At 37.5% G+C, this 15,162-nt stretch overlaps 1 protein-coding gene across 2 annotated transcripts in view; it reads right to left on the bottom strand.

Annotated features, from left to right (window-relative positions):
• Nucleotides 1-1,688: 1,688 nt before the first annotated feature.
• LOC144653140 (uncharacterized) overlaps nucleotides 1,689-15,162 on the bottom strand; it is a 36,131-nt gene continuing 22,657 nt past the window's right edge. The window contains exons 7-14 of one of the 2 annotated variants that reach the window (XM_078513058.1): nucleotides 12,768-12,809; nucleotides 10,911-11,068; nucleotides 10,271-10,336; nucleotides 8,792-8,882; nucleotides 6,936-7,049; nucleotides 6,276-6,344; nucleotides 3,438-3,689; nucleotides 1,689-2,466 (exon numbers count right to left, since the gene is read on the bottom strand). In XM_078513058.1, coding sequence (XP_078369184.1) covers nucleotides 2,129-2,466; nucleotides 3,438-3,689; nucleotides 6,276-6,344; nucleotides 6,936-7,049; nucleotides 8,792-8,882; nucleotides 10,271-10,336; nucleotides 10,911-11,068; nucleotides 12,768-12,809 — 1,130 coding nt within the window. In that variant the 3' untranslated portion in view covers nucleotides 1,689-2,128. The remainder of the gene's footprint in view (nucleotides 2,467-3,437; nucleotides 3,690-6,275; nucleotides 6,345-6,935; nucleotides 7,050-8,791; nucleotides 8,883-10,270; nucleotides 10,337-10,910; nucleotides 11,069-12,767; nucleotides 12,810-15,162) is intronic. The other variant, XM_078513060.1, reaches the window with a different exon arrangement.

Raw genomic sequence — 15,162 nt, 5'->3', positions numbered from 1 at the left:
CTATTGAAAACCTGAAAAAAATTTCAGGCTCTGAGCGGGAGTCGAACCCACAACCTTTGCGTTGCCAGTGCAATGCTCTACCACTGAAATATCAAAGCCACATGAGAGCGGTCGTATATGGGTAAACCCTTTGTGGTGGACATGATTCTCGGCCCAAGTATATGTGAAATAAGTGAATGTGCGGTGATCAGACAAACACATAATATGTAACAGTTGGAATATATAGAACGAGAAAAATTATGCCAACTTCACAATATGTAATAATAAATTAACATACTTATATAGAACGGCAAGCTCGCAGTGAATGTGTGTCCAGCAGTAACAATGACATATATATATGATAGATGCAAATGCGGCCTATACTACTGAAAACCTGAAAAAAATTTCAGGCTCTGAGCGGGAGTCGAACCCACTCATGTGGCCTCTCATGTGGCTTTGATAGCTCAGTGGTAGAGCATTGCACTGGCAACGCAAAGGTCGTGGCTTCGACTCCCGCTCAGAGCCTGAAATTTTTTTCAGGTTTTCAGTAGTATAGGCCGCATTTGCATCTATCATATATATATTTCATTGTTACTGCTGGACACACATTCACTTGTTTATTTTAATGTTTTTCTAATCATGTTCGGTAATTTATTCTATTCCATAAATATTCTTATAATTTCTAATAAAAGATGAAAAGAAATGGTTTTGGGTTCACTGTTTTCGTCTCCATATATAATATGGAGAGGAAAACAGTGAATCTAAAACCTACTGGAATCCTTTAAGGTGGCTTGTAATGGTTTATATATTCCCATCTTTCAGCAACACTAATTACGGTGAGGTTAAACTTTAAGTACAACTTTTTAAAAGTTTTATTTCAGCGCAAACTAGAGCTTAGTTAAAGATCAAGAGCATTTTAAATATTCAAAGATCAAACCCAGTTTCTTTCGCCCAGCAACGAATATAGCTACCACAAGCACGGGATAGTTGTAGACCGTGCACCAATGGCAGTTTTGTTTTGCCCAGTAAAGATTATACCCACCGCAAGCACGGGATAGTTGTACCAACACAACGAACCGCTATAACCCGTTATTTAGACTGTGCGCTGTAGGTTTTAATTCCTTACAAAGTACCCTTATTTTAATGGTCAAGAGAGTTTTAAACAATCAAAGATCAAACTCAGTTTCTTTTGCTGTATCAACACCGTTAGACCGTGTGCCATGGGTTTTATTCCTTTAATAACTACTCCTATTTTAATGGTCTTATTTTAAATCGTTTGAACGCCCTCGACGTTATAGTTTACGTGGATTGGATTGGCAACCCACTCATTGGCGGGATACGTACTTTTGTCCTGGTGGATAAGTACTTTTGAACGCACCTAGAAGGCTGATATTCACGCAGCAGATAGCTAACACGTTGAGGGTTATGCGGTTATGTGGATTTGTTTGGCAACCCACTCATTAGCGGATTCGGCCATTCGTTAGTGCATCTAAAACGCACTTTTCATGCGTATTTTAAGAGAAGTTATATGGGGTTAACCCATATAGGGCTTTTCTTAAGTTGGCGGTAGAACTGGCTGGAATAATCAGTTTGGATGTTATAACCATGACGAAGTTTTCAAGAGTCCGTAAAAATAAGTCTAACAGGATGGGGTTTTCAAACTTCTAGGCTAAGGGCCCTAACCCTTCTAGGTAACTTTGCCAGGCACATGGAAAACAAGAACCAGAATTTTTATTGCGTCAGTTTTAATTGTTGCTTTTAGGTGAAATTAGGTGTGCTTATTATTTACACAGTGAATTGATTATGATGACACCTTGGTTGCTTACCAGCCTCAATGCGCAAATTTGTACAGCTGCAGAAGAGCACAGAGTAGTCCATTGCTATTACTGCGAATTCATCTCTGATAACTAGTTACTCTACAGAAATAACATCACGGAATGGTACTCAATTCACAAGACCTTACTAAATATATTCACATTCTAAGACAGCAATACCTTACTTACAGAGTAGAAATTTACTTAAAATTTCCCATTTCACTGAGCGGCCAGACGAAATCACTTATCAGGGAACGATATGGAGTGAGGATGTGCGAACGAAATACGGCAACCAGACAACACGTCGGTCAGTACAGACACCAACGCTGTGCTTATTACACATTTTGTACATTATTATTTCTCTTGTGATACATTTCTGCCTCCTGTACTGCTCTTTCTAATTCCTTCTTCTTTTCGTCAAATGGGTGACCATTACCGCCCATCACAATGATGGGCTGAGTGCGATATGGTTGAATCTTCTCAACATTGAGCAAATGAAAGATAACACGGTCAACTTCTTTGGGCAGCTTATGAGTCCATCGGGAGGACAGAAATTCTGGAATATTTTTCTTGCTGCCACTACACGAGAAGAAGGCTGGGATGAATCTGTGAACATCAGGATTCTGGGCGATGTTTCCTCGTACAAGATTTAACTGGCATCTGATGTTCAAGGCTGGGAATATGAGAGTATCAAAGGCAATCGTTAAATGTTTCCTTCAAATGCCTTGTTTGATAAAGTGTCAAGGATTGGGATTTATAACAAAAAGAGAGGCATGAAACAAAACTGTAAGGGGACAAAAGGAGAAACGGCGACGACATCGTAAACTATGGGACAGAGTAAAAACCATAAACGTACATTCACAAATCCTCCTTTACGATAACATTTATGTTACCACGGCATTATGCTTTACAGAAATGATAGAAATCTTGCATTGGCCATTTAGATGTTGGCTAAACCCCATCGTTATCGTACGAAATGGCATTTCTTGGTTTAATACGTGGGCTAACATTAAACATGCAAGACACAAGCAAACTCGCGAGTAAGAACCTAACATTTAAGAACCTGTTAGGCTAAAATTTGCAAATTAGACCCCATTTTTATAAGAACCTATTTAGCCTAAAATTCAAAAACAGGTTCTTATTTTCTAAAATCGATTAAAAATGTTTACTTTTGGGAAAATAAGTTTGGACAAAGCTTTACTGTACATGTATACAATGTCATGTTCTGAATGAAAAGTGCTTCATTTTTACATAAACACTTGTGTGGTATGCACAAGTTTATACAAATAATAGGCTAAATATGACTAAAAGTTCTATTAGCAACAATGTAAATTTTTCCTCAGTAAATAAGAACCTATTAAGAACCTAAATAGCCTAGATTTTTGTTAACTACCATTTATGTAAGAACCTGTTTAAGCTAACCTGGAAAAACTAGGTTCTTACTCGCGGGTTTTTACTGAACTAGACTATTTAAACAGCGGGTCTTGTTTCGATTGTACCATGGAACACAGTCGTTTAAACTTAATAATGTGACATTGCAAATCTTGCACTGCTTTACGTGCTAGACGAGTTTCCTTGAACAATGTGATTGTGCCTCATTGTCAAAGCAGACCCGTCATAAAAAAATAAATTTGGGATACTTACGATCATCTCCCTCTTCCACCGCGTTCTGACATCTAAGGGACATTTTGTTTGAAGCGAGAACTACAACACAGTGCGAATTCTTGACTTGGTCCTCGTACCAACGGGGTACATTGGGTGCAATATCCAGGGTACTCCACATGTCTATACTAGCCTCAATCAATTCCGTCGAATTAAGAACAGTGCCAAAACAATGCACCACATAGCTACACTTTTCGCAACATCTGGTGTGCATAATAAAAACCCGCTTCTTGTCTGAAAAATAAAAGACGTTTCCTCTTTCACTTCTTAATTATACTATCACACTGCAAGCTCACATTTATCTTTACTGTATGGATTTCAGGAATTCACGGAGCATTTCTACTGCGGACTTCTGATGCCATATAATATACGGATAAACTGTAGGTAAGGTAAAGGTAAAGTCTGTGTCCGAGCCAAATCAATCAAATCAAATCCATCGTTATAACACAAGGCACGCAAACTCCTTTCGTCTACCATTATGTAGAACAAATATCCGACAATTCTCCGTATTCTTTCAAGGTCCTAAATTTTTTAATTCTCTTTCACCTGAAATTTCGGGCTCTTCATTACTGGCATCTTTTGAAAGAAAACTTAAGCATATATTATTGACAATTAGAGCTCGAGGTTTCTACCGGCTGATAGTTGGCGAGGGGCGAAGCCCCTCGCCAACTATCAAAAGCCGGTAGAAACCGAGAGCGAGCCGTCTAATTGTGTTAGCATAATCCACTGACCGATCTATTAAACTCAGAATATCGCTAGAATTGATTTATTGAAGGTTTTGATTGATAAAATTCAGCGAAGACTACGCGCGCGCTCCGAGAGCCTTCTACGGATCGATAGTAGGCACCTGTGTAGCCAATCAGATCGCGCGATTACCAATAGTAGGTCAGTGTGGTTATGCTAATTTTTAAATAGAACATAGCTGAAAACTATAGAAGCCCGGTACCCCGGATGTGCGAATTGTTTGTCGAATTTCGCTGAACAACTTCGCCACTATTCTCTTGTTTTGTTGTTTAAATGATGCTTTAAAGCAGCAAGTTTTTATCAGAAACGTTTTACTTGCTTGAATGGAAGTACAACAGTGCCAAAGTAAGCGACAGATGAAGAAAGAATCGTCGAAATTTGTTGTTTTTCTTTGGAGTTGTGTACGCCCCTATTTTTCCGTGAACTTGATTGATTGGAAATTATTTAGCAAAACAAGCAGGACTCTAGAAACGCTTTGAGGTAAGAAACCTTTTTTTAGCCACAATCTGAAGTCAGAACACTCCACTTTTGTTCTTTTTAAATCGAAATTAGAGGCGAATTTGAAAAACTTGCTGCGAAACGAACGCATGAAAATTTTTCATTTGAATTAAATTAAAGTACGCTTAACCAAACTTGAATGCGTAAATATTTCAACTAGATTTGTCGGCTTTGTGAGAATCTTTTGGTAGTTGGAGAAAGGACTATAAATAGGAAATATGAATGAAATGGTATCTTGGTTCATTTATAAAGAGCCGCCAAAGAAAAGAATAAATTAAACTTTCACTTTACCGATGTTGCGTGCGTTTGTAAATGCCGTAAGCGGCCGCGAGTCTTGTAAGTTCTGTGCTCTTTCTAATGCTATATTCTAAACCCACTAAAAGATGGTTTTCCTATGTCCTATAGGAAAATTATGCACTTTTGAGGTCTAGAAAAGCAGCTGAATGCCCTCGCCTACGGCTCGGGCATCCACTAGCAGCTTTTCTAGACCTCAAGCGTGCATTATTTTTAAATAGAACATGGAAAACCATCTTCTAGTAGGTAACTATTAACTTTGTCTTCTATTAAGTCTTGTCATTATTTCAGTACCTAAACCAGTCATCTGTTTTTTCTTGTGAGGGAACCTAAGCTTACAAGCCCCGTGGTTTTTTTTATTAGGTTACCTCGCCATTTTGTTTCTATCTTAAATAATCTTATATTATATTGTAGTCTTGTATATTAATTATTATCTTGTATATAATTATATTTTTTTGTTTGTGTGGCAAAATAAAAAAATAAAAAAATAAGTGGCCCACACAGCCGGAGCCTATCCCGGTTTCCGTAGCATTAAGCGACTGAGAGTATTGCTACTCCCCCCAGGATGGGATGCCAGTCCATTGCAGGGATTGCGCTGCGTTGCGTTCTTGGGCAAGACACTTTACTCTCACAGATAAACTGTATTTGTTAAAAAATGCTCGATTCTGATTGGTTGTCCGCGGGCATATATGTCACGCAATTGGCGCGCGATCACATGGGTGTCCCGGCTGACTAATTACAGCGTTTTGTAACCTACGACACCTACGACATTCGCGCGTCAATTACATGTATTAAATGAGTTCTTACTTACTGTTTTCCAATTGTTGTTAACTGATGGAATACACCATTCATGTTTTTACTCAAAAGAAGTTCTCAGAAACTTTAAACCTAAGATTTAATGTCAATACCGCAAAACGCCGGATGTCGGATGGAAATATTCGGGTGTCTATTTACACCGAAACCAAAAATGTTTTGGTGCATACAAGAACATAACATGGTAAAACTCTCTTAAAAACAACGATATGAAACCCAAACCAAGGCTAAATTAACATTACAAATCTTCGAGCATTCTCTAGCAACGTAAAAAAAATCTAAGATACAAAAAGGGTCTTATAATAGGAAAGGCAGGCTATCGGAAAAGTTGCATGTTCGATAAGATTCTATTTCAGCTGATAACATCTTAAACTTGATTACGCTGATGTCAAAAACCTAACCCAGTAATAGTCTTTGTGTATATTGCTGGTCAAGCAACTCTACACACACAGGTATAGGCATGTAACTTACCAGACTCAAGTAAACCGCAATCATCGGTATCAGGTCTTGGTGAAGGAGGATTTGGAAGCTTAATCCGCACTACAAATGAAAAGAAGGGATAAACCATTACCAGCACTTTCACCAAGCCCGCTTACACTGATAGTTTCATGATGAGAGTCGTGAGAGGAATGAGGAAGATAAAGCGAAAACCCTGCCTGTGCAGCTTGGTGTGAGGACACACATTGACTAGTTTTCAACAGTTCTTAGATACGCAGTTGTACTGATATTGTGAACTTGCCAGTAAACGTTTTGTGTTTTGGTTAAAACCTGGTTGTTGTTTTATTTAATCTACCGTGACCAAAAAATACACCTTATGTGCAACAACAATAGAGCATGAAGATGAAGTATTCAACATGACACGAGCATGGGACAAAGAAAAATTTTGAGTCCCTGACGGGAATCGAACCCATGGCCTCCCAGATACCGGCTGGACGCTCTAACCAACTGAGCTACGAGAGACTCGTTGTGAGCTGGGCCATTTTACTAGGTTGATGACACGCGTCCTGCATACTGCTAGGATCAGCAATGTCGAATTCATCAAGTTTGTAGTAAATAAAAGAGCACCATAGAAAGTGAATATACTAATTCCTGTAAAATATTTGTAAATACAGGTACCAAAAATTACATTACCTTGCTGGAAAAATATCCTGTACATTGCAAGAAGGGTACAAATGAGAAGTCCAAGAAAAGAACCAAAAACAGCAATCATGATTTTCTTGGAATTATCTGTTGGAGCTTGTACTGCTTGCCAAACAAGAAAGAATTGAGTTAGCATTCAAACCACGGATCCCCTTTGTTTTACACTTAATCATTTCACGCAATTGGTTTGACCATACTATCTTGTACAAAAATTGAACCCAACCAATATATTTTAATTTTCACTAACACAATTCTTGCCTGGGGATTGGCTTGAGAGTCATTATGCAATAACTCTTCAGGAAAAATCTTTGCGAACAACTAAACATTACTGAAAATACTGGAACCAGTATTGATACCTCTGATGAAGGTGAACAGATATCACAACACAACAAAAAAAAAAAATTCAGATCGGCTTTAAAAAATTCTATTTAGTCTAAACATTAAATTATAGTCCGGCGGCTTAGCTCGAAATTTCAGTTGAATTGTGCACTTTTTGATACAAGCATGAAACTTGGCACAATGAAAGTAGTCACCAGCAGAAATTTTTTCAGATATAGTGCCAAGCCCGAAAATCATCGGTTTCCATGGAAACCTTAATTTATTAACCCTATTCAGCCCGGGCTTTTTTGGATCTTTTCAGACCTCCGTAACTTCCAGAATATTTAAGCAATCACAATGAAACTTAAGGAATGTATAGTATGTCCAAACACCTATCTTTTGGTATACGTCATGTGGGAAAATGACGTCACATGACGTGTCAATTACATCATAATGTCAAAACAGCCGCCATCTTTGATCCGCCATCTTGGATTTCGATTTTTTTCCAAAACGTCATAAAACCGCCCAAAATAACTGCAAAGTACTCAAAATCAATAAAATTGTGCTTAAAAACGGTAAAAGGATCAAAATAATTGCATTAAAATTTTTTTTCATTAATAGAAAAACGAAAATTAAAAAATTGGGAAAACATGCCTGTCAAAATGCCGTTGCTATGGTGATGTCAAGTTCCTGACGCAACAACTTACCCTACCAAATTATTTCCAGATAAATTTTAGATAAACTCGCAAAGTTTCGTAGCGTTTGGTTGAATCTTGAAAAAGTTATAAGCGTTCAAAGTCAGCGCGGGCACTTTCCGCCCCTCCCGGTCTGGATAGGGTTAAAAATCAATGAAATTTCGTGAAATATTTGTTTGTCCTGGTTTATAGACAAATACTATTATGCCAGGTAGTGATACCAAGTCGCACGTACAAAATTTAGAATGAAATGCGTAATTTAGACTGTTCACAGCCCTATATTTTCCTATTTTTCTTCTGTTAGCGAACGGTTCACCGATCTCGAGAGACCTGGACGCTAGCGCAAAACGAAAGACGCGAGGGAGCAGATGGCGAGGAACGAAAAATATTTTCCCATGCAATAATTTCCTATTTAATTATTGGTATCAAACAGATGGTAAAAAATAACAATTGTAAGCCTAATTAAAAGCATTCATATCTGTATTTATGAATGAAAATCAACAATAAAAGGTTTATAAAAGTACAAGAAGAAATACTTTGGGGGGAAGGGACAGGGGGGCCTCTCGGCTGAAAATTTCATTGCTGTTTACTAGCTCAAAATATGAAATTGGCGTTGGCACTATATCAAGAATTGATTAGTATGCGAATGCTTATAATCCTGCAAAGTTTGGTGCTTGTATCAAATATCGCACAATTCAGGAGCTAAGCCGCCGGACTATTACAGTATTGGTAGACTTATATACATGTAAAGGGTCTGTAAAGCAGAAAAGATTCAAGCTAGGCTGCACAGACTTCATATTATTGCGATGCAAACAGAATAAGGACTAAACAAACCTTGTTCAGGTGGAGATACGATCGGCTTCGGTGGAATTAATACCGTCACCTTAAAATCTTTGGTCTGTGTTTTGTTGGTTTTTCCTCTAAGCTGAAAATTAATGGCGAGATTAGAGTCATTGTTAATCTTATAATAATTTTATTGTTTAAAAGGCAAGAAGCTTTTGGATGTACGAACTAAAAACTAAACTTTATACTACATTTACATGGATACAACGAGATACGAACTGTCTGGGTGAGTGTTCAACATGACAGGAGAAACATTTGATAGCTCCACGAAGCAAGAGTACAAGCTCCCTAGTGAGGTATACGGCATAAACAATCGGCAAGTGCAACAACCTGAGCGCAGCTTTTTTTACCCTTCCCCACATGGGATTCAATTCACGGGCTAATCTTCAAGCAACCATGTTTTTAGTCGGAAAAGAGTTGTAGTGAGCGAAGTGAATTTCACTTGATTCCTGTAAACATAGGCAGACAATGCGTGCAAGTGTTTTAAGGTCTCTAGAGAATTAGACCTGTTCTCTGATTACCTGCATTTCAAGTTAAAGGGACTGTCTAACGGATTTTAGCCAAATTTAGGCATCAGAAATGACCATCAAATTCGGTGAAAGAATTTGTTTCTAAAGCTTTTAGAAACTTTCCTGAATAGTAATAATAATCATTTAACGAGGGTAGACACGCGACAGTAAGAAACTGAAAAACCACTGGCCCTCTAATAAAGAACTAAAAAATAATGTTTAAAATCTAAGAAACTAAAATTACAAAATTTAGTTAAAAATACGCTATTATTGCAGTGTTTAACTGAAGGAAGAAAACCTGAGAGCAATGACTTTTGGGTGGAGTTATGGGGAGGTTTGAGAAATCAGTATGCCATTTTTATGTAGTAGAATTGAAAGTAATGACCCTTGTTACTTTTGAATTTAGCAGCCTTTTCCTATCGCTACTATTGATGGTTGAAACTTGTAAGCTGATACGTTCAAAATAAATGAAACGATTTCAATATAAAGAAAATTGAGGAGGTTTACTCTTGTTAAAAAGTAGTTTATTGATTTATTGGCTTATTTAAGCAAAAACTAGATCTGCTCGGTGTACCTGTTATTTCCGCTGTATCTCATAACAAGTCAAGTCCAGATATACAAGATGCCTTTCCTTTAGCAGGCTCGCAGCCTTTGGGGGTATTAACTTCGGAACGTGATGTTAGCATCATTTTGTATCTTTTCGTAATACAAATCAGCAATTTTATACCATTTAATTTTTTTAATGCCATCTTTTTCGATTGACAAATTAAGAAGCTGTTTCAAGTTGTCACAGTGGTAATTAAGCAGACTGTTAACTCCCAAGTTTACAGATTATTTACATGTTTTGCTTATAAGCAAAAATGCACAACAGTATTGTTATGCACACTAAACAAGTATTTAAAAAAATTAAAATGTGAAATAAGAAAAGTACTCAAAAAATAAATTTACTTGTGTTACATACCCTAATAGAGTAGTTAAATCTGGTACATTCGTCCTTCTCAAGTGGAATAAAGTATTCATATTTACCCTGCAATTTTAATTTATCAACATGTCAGACATTATCGACAACAGCAAGGTGAAAAGAAGTGTGTGCGCTGATGGTAGACTGCAGCTGCTTAAGCCAACTTACTAACTTCATGACATTCATAAAACAATAGCCGTCAGGATAACAGGATTCTGACAGGATTGAAATTCCTGGAAGTTTTCCCTCAAAAGAGTAGTACGTACTGACATAATTCTCATTTCGTCGGTTTTCCCATACTTGTATTTGATCCCACTCTTTATGGCGCCACTGGCACGGCTGCACACCACTGAACTCTGTTAACTTTGTGTAACCTACACAAAATTCCTTACAGGTATATAAGCCCAAATTATTCAGTTTTATCATTACTCATTGTTATCGATTGCTATCGTCATCTTTTGCTTTCAACATTGATGCAAATTTATAATAATTGACGATAATTAATGAAAATCAATCATTTTAGGACAAATTTTTTGCTCATCGATTGGTCATGGATTTCTAATATCAATTTCTCAGTTGGTATCCCTCTTTCATCTACAGTCACAGTCCCTAATACAAGCACCTTTATTTTTACCATTACCTTGATTGACTCTTGCCCATTACATTCGTTTGGTTTCTGAATATTGTTCCATTCGATTATGAATGTCTCAATTTCCTTACATTCATCTCGTGAAGGCACCGTCCATTTAAGATGAATTTGTTCGCCATTATACTCAGCTGTTATGTTAATAATAGAACCTGTCCAAAGGTAACAAAAGTGTTTGTTATGATTTATTGCACCGTTTGGACCTGTGTAGTTACATGTAGATTGCAATGCGATGCAATAGCACATGCCTTTGGGCAAGCTAGTGCAATTTAAGAACATTCATAACATCACCATTTTACCAGGAATTGCAGGAGAAGGCCATGCGATTTTTTTTATTTAAAGTATACTCAATAAAATTACGATTATATTTCCATACTATGTATCATGCACGACCACTTGGAATGGTAGCTTTGTAACTCCTGATCAGTTCGTCTTTATAATACTTTGGGAAAACCCAGAAACCATCCTAAGTTTTCAGAATAACATCCAAAAATCTTCTTAAGACTTTGGTACAACTTCAAAAGTCTTCACATAGATATTTTAGAAAGTTTTTGGGTCAACTTTGGAAATCTTGGAAGTCTCTTCAAAAATATTTGGAAGACGTCTTGCCAACTTCAGAGAAAACGAGTAATTATAGGTACTGTACTTCTAGGAAGTACAATATGGGATTAATAGCCCTTATGCATGATTACGTCAACCTGGCTAGTTTCACCACCAAGCCTCGCTTTCAAAGTGCAAACTTGTAAATATTATGAACGAATTCCCAAAGCAGCAAAATGAAAAGAATACCCACGTGAAAACTGCATGATGGTGGGAAAGGGTTGCGAATAATTTGCGGAAACGAGGCTTGGTGGTGAATTTTGAGCTTATGACGTTATCATGCATGAGGCCTATTTTACTGTTCTTGTCAAATCACAATCCAGTAATTTCGCTGAGAATACTCAATATATATATTTTTAATTTGTATGTATTTAATTTTATTTAATTTTTGAATTTGAATTTTATTATATCCCATTTTTATTGTATTGTAACAGGATTCGTACCCTTTTTTACAATTTTCCAGGACTTTTCCAGGACTCAGATTGATTTCTCCAGGACTCCAAAATTCACATTAACCCTTTCGCTCCCAAGATCTAAATATTATTTCTCCTTACTGTCTGCCATACATTTCTCATATTGTTAGTTCTGAGAATTCAGTTGTTACTTGAGTATAACAGATTTCCACAACTTTCCTGCTCACTTGTTTACCGAAAACGCATTATTGAATGTTAAATTCTAATCAGCTCATAATTATTATGATGTTAGATTTTTTGGGATGTTATAGTTACCTTAATTTTTTTAAACTTTTAGACTCTTGGGTTTTCAGTTTTTATTAAATCCACAGGGTTTCAGAAAAGCTTTAATTACAAGCCTGTCCTGTCTCATTTACATAACTAGCCTGCTTGTTCCACTTGACTGAGCTTTTGTTTACACCTAGCATAGTGTTTTTCAAACACCACCCTAAAAATACAGGTCAAGTGGGGAACCCAGTATGGAGATACCAATAAGTGTGAATATAGAGATGAGAATATGTTTGGAATGACAATAGTCCAGTTTTTGAGGTCACCAAGACCACTAAATTGAAATATAAATAAGCTAGACCACCTGTAGCAGTCTCAATACAACAAGTAAACTGCAGATGGTTAGAAGTGAAGGTTCAACTATATGCGACTTGCTTGCTGAAAACTAATCTGAATTGAAAACTTTTTATAAATATAAATCAGGGTATATAAAATTATGTCATAGGAAATAACTGAAGCTCATTTCCATATTTATTACTTGAATAGTAAAAAAATAAAATTAAAAACTTACAGCACTCTGATGAATTTATGTACCTTGGAAACTGACATTTCTCTGCAAACAAATCATAACAGTTAATAACTGTACAAATAACACTAGAAATTTACAGTTAACTTGTTTATTATAATTATTTGTTTTTAGTATCACAAATACATGGCATACATAAATAGCAAAAGTGCATTTCAGGCCTAACAATATGGTTGAGGTGAACAATATAAAGGCTCGATCCATTTTCTTTAGTTATGGGTATTGGTGTTGAAAATTTGCTCGAAGTGAATCTTTCACTTTTGCTAAACTACGCCATAATGATGACATATGACCATAGTTCAATTTTTTACTGGTTTCTAAGCAATACAGGTTACCATGGAAACAATCATCGTATTCTTTTTTTTAAACAAGCCTGATTTTCTCAAAATCTAGTCAGACGCTTCCAAACAAAAATTTTAAAGAACATCTAAATTCCCTCAATAAAAACACATTACTTGAGTTCTTTTTACCCAGGGGGGGGGGAGCACTTCCCTTTCTCTTGCTGGCGTGCTCTCCCTGCGCTCAGGGGTGGCGGGTCTCTGGCCGCGCTCCTCGTCTTCCCTCCTGGGCAGTGGGTTTTTGTGTCTCTGTGTCTGCGCCCGGGTGTGTCATGTGGTGTTTGTTGTCCTCCCGGAAGTTTGAACGTGGCTCGTCCCGCGCTGTCGGAGCGTCTGCTCTTTTTCGGGTGTGGCGTCTTTCTGTCTTCCTCCCCATGTGGGCCAGTTGAAATCGTGGTACAAACATTGCATACACCTCCCTCGTTCCACGGATTCGGACACGCTGCTGGGGCCCCTGTCCACGGCATGCAGCTTCCACTTCGCGGGTGCCGTCATCATCGTCCCCGCTGACAGGTCGCAGGGGCATCGCGGTCCCGCCTCGCTCCCCCCTGTTTACCTCATGGTAATGGGTATTAACATGAATCTTGACTTCACCTGCTTGGTCACTTGCTCGCTCACTCACTCACTCTATTCTGATATATTTAACAATTAATTTATGCATTAAATGGTAAACATGCTGACAGAATGGTCCTTGTTAATCAGAAAAAAAATTATTCTCCAACCTTGTTCCCAGGGCCTCTCTCTTCCAGGGAACAAGATTGATTATTCACAAAAGAAATTTCTTAATGTGAAAGAGGATCGAAGATTACACTTTGTGTTACAAAGCCTCAGAGCAATCAATGACCCATTCTTGCAAGAAAACATACAAAGGCAAATGAAGTGAGATTGTAACATTGCTGATCGCAGCTAAAGGTGGTTTTCACTGTCATGCCACTCGGTCAGATCACCATCATGGACATGTAAACATTCACATAAACACTTCTTGCAAAACCTTAACTCCTCAGATATTTGTTTAAAATAACAAGATAAGGCATTTTTTTTTAGTGTGGCGTTAAACTCTGAAATTCAAAATGCTCTATTTTTAAGACTATGAATGCTATCCAGCTAAAAACCTTCAACAAGATAATATTAAGGACGTTTAAGAGCCAGTGAAATATAAAAACTCAGGAGTCCTGCGATTTCTGGATTTTGGAATTTTGATGTCACATGAACTAAGCTACATGCAGTTATCCTCCGCCTCGCCATCTGATCAGGGGTGGATACAGGGGGGTGGATTTGGTGGCTAGCCACCCCCCTTGATCCACCAGAAAAATGAAAATAAACACATTAAAATAGAAATAAGGACAATGACACTGGGTAAGGTGAAAAAAGTGTTAATATTTTTAGCTACAGCAAATTTGACGTAATTATTTGTTAACACCCACCTTCCTTAGCCAGGCGGCCGTTCAAGATAAGGACCATCACTTTTCCGAAATAGGAGATTTTCGACAGCCTGTTTTACGAACTTCTGTGCTTAATGTAACAAAACATGTGCATATAATTTTAAGAAATTACATTCCTTTTAGCTTTCAAAAGCAAAACAACGCATATCTGTTCTTTCGTGTAAGTTCGTGGCTTGACGGCTTCAAATGTCAATCACTGTTCATAAGAACTAGAGTTTCTGTCCCAAATATAATTTAGGAGGGTAAGGTAAGTTGAGGAAATAGTTTGCCAAATTATCAAGAAAAAACAGTGGTTTAATAACTTAATTGAAAGATGTTTAAAGCTGCTTAGAATCGCGGAAATCACGTCTAAGAGGCTTCAACTTTCAAAATTTTCTGAGGGGGCATGCCCCCAGACCCCCCTAGGGGGAAGGAGCCTACAGCCTCGTGAAATATGGGCCTCAGGCTCAAAATAATTTGCCCTACTTCTTTCAAAATCCTGTCTAAAAGCTTGATACCCCTCCCCCCACCCCCATAAAAATCTGGGGCTTAAACAAAATAGTAAACAAAAATATTGGTAAACAGCCACCCCCCTTTGAAAAATCCTGGATCCGCCCCTGC

Source organism: Oculina patagonica, chromosome 5, assembly GCF_052425735.1.
Source record: "Oculina patagonica isolate OP01 chromosome 5, crgOcupat, whole genome shotgun sequence".
NCBI classification, from domain to species: Eukaryota; Metazoa; Cnidaria; class Anthozoa; order Scleractinia; family Oculinidae; genus Oculina; species Oculina patagonica.
Note: the sequence above shows the minus strand (reverse complement) of the source record. Positions and strands in the feature narration are given on the sequence as shown.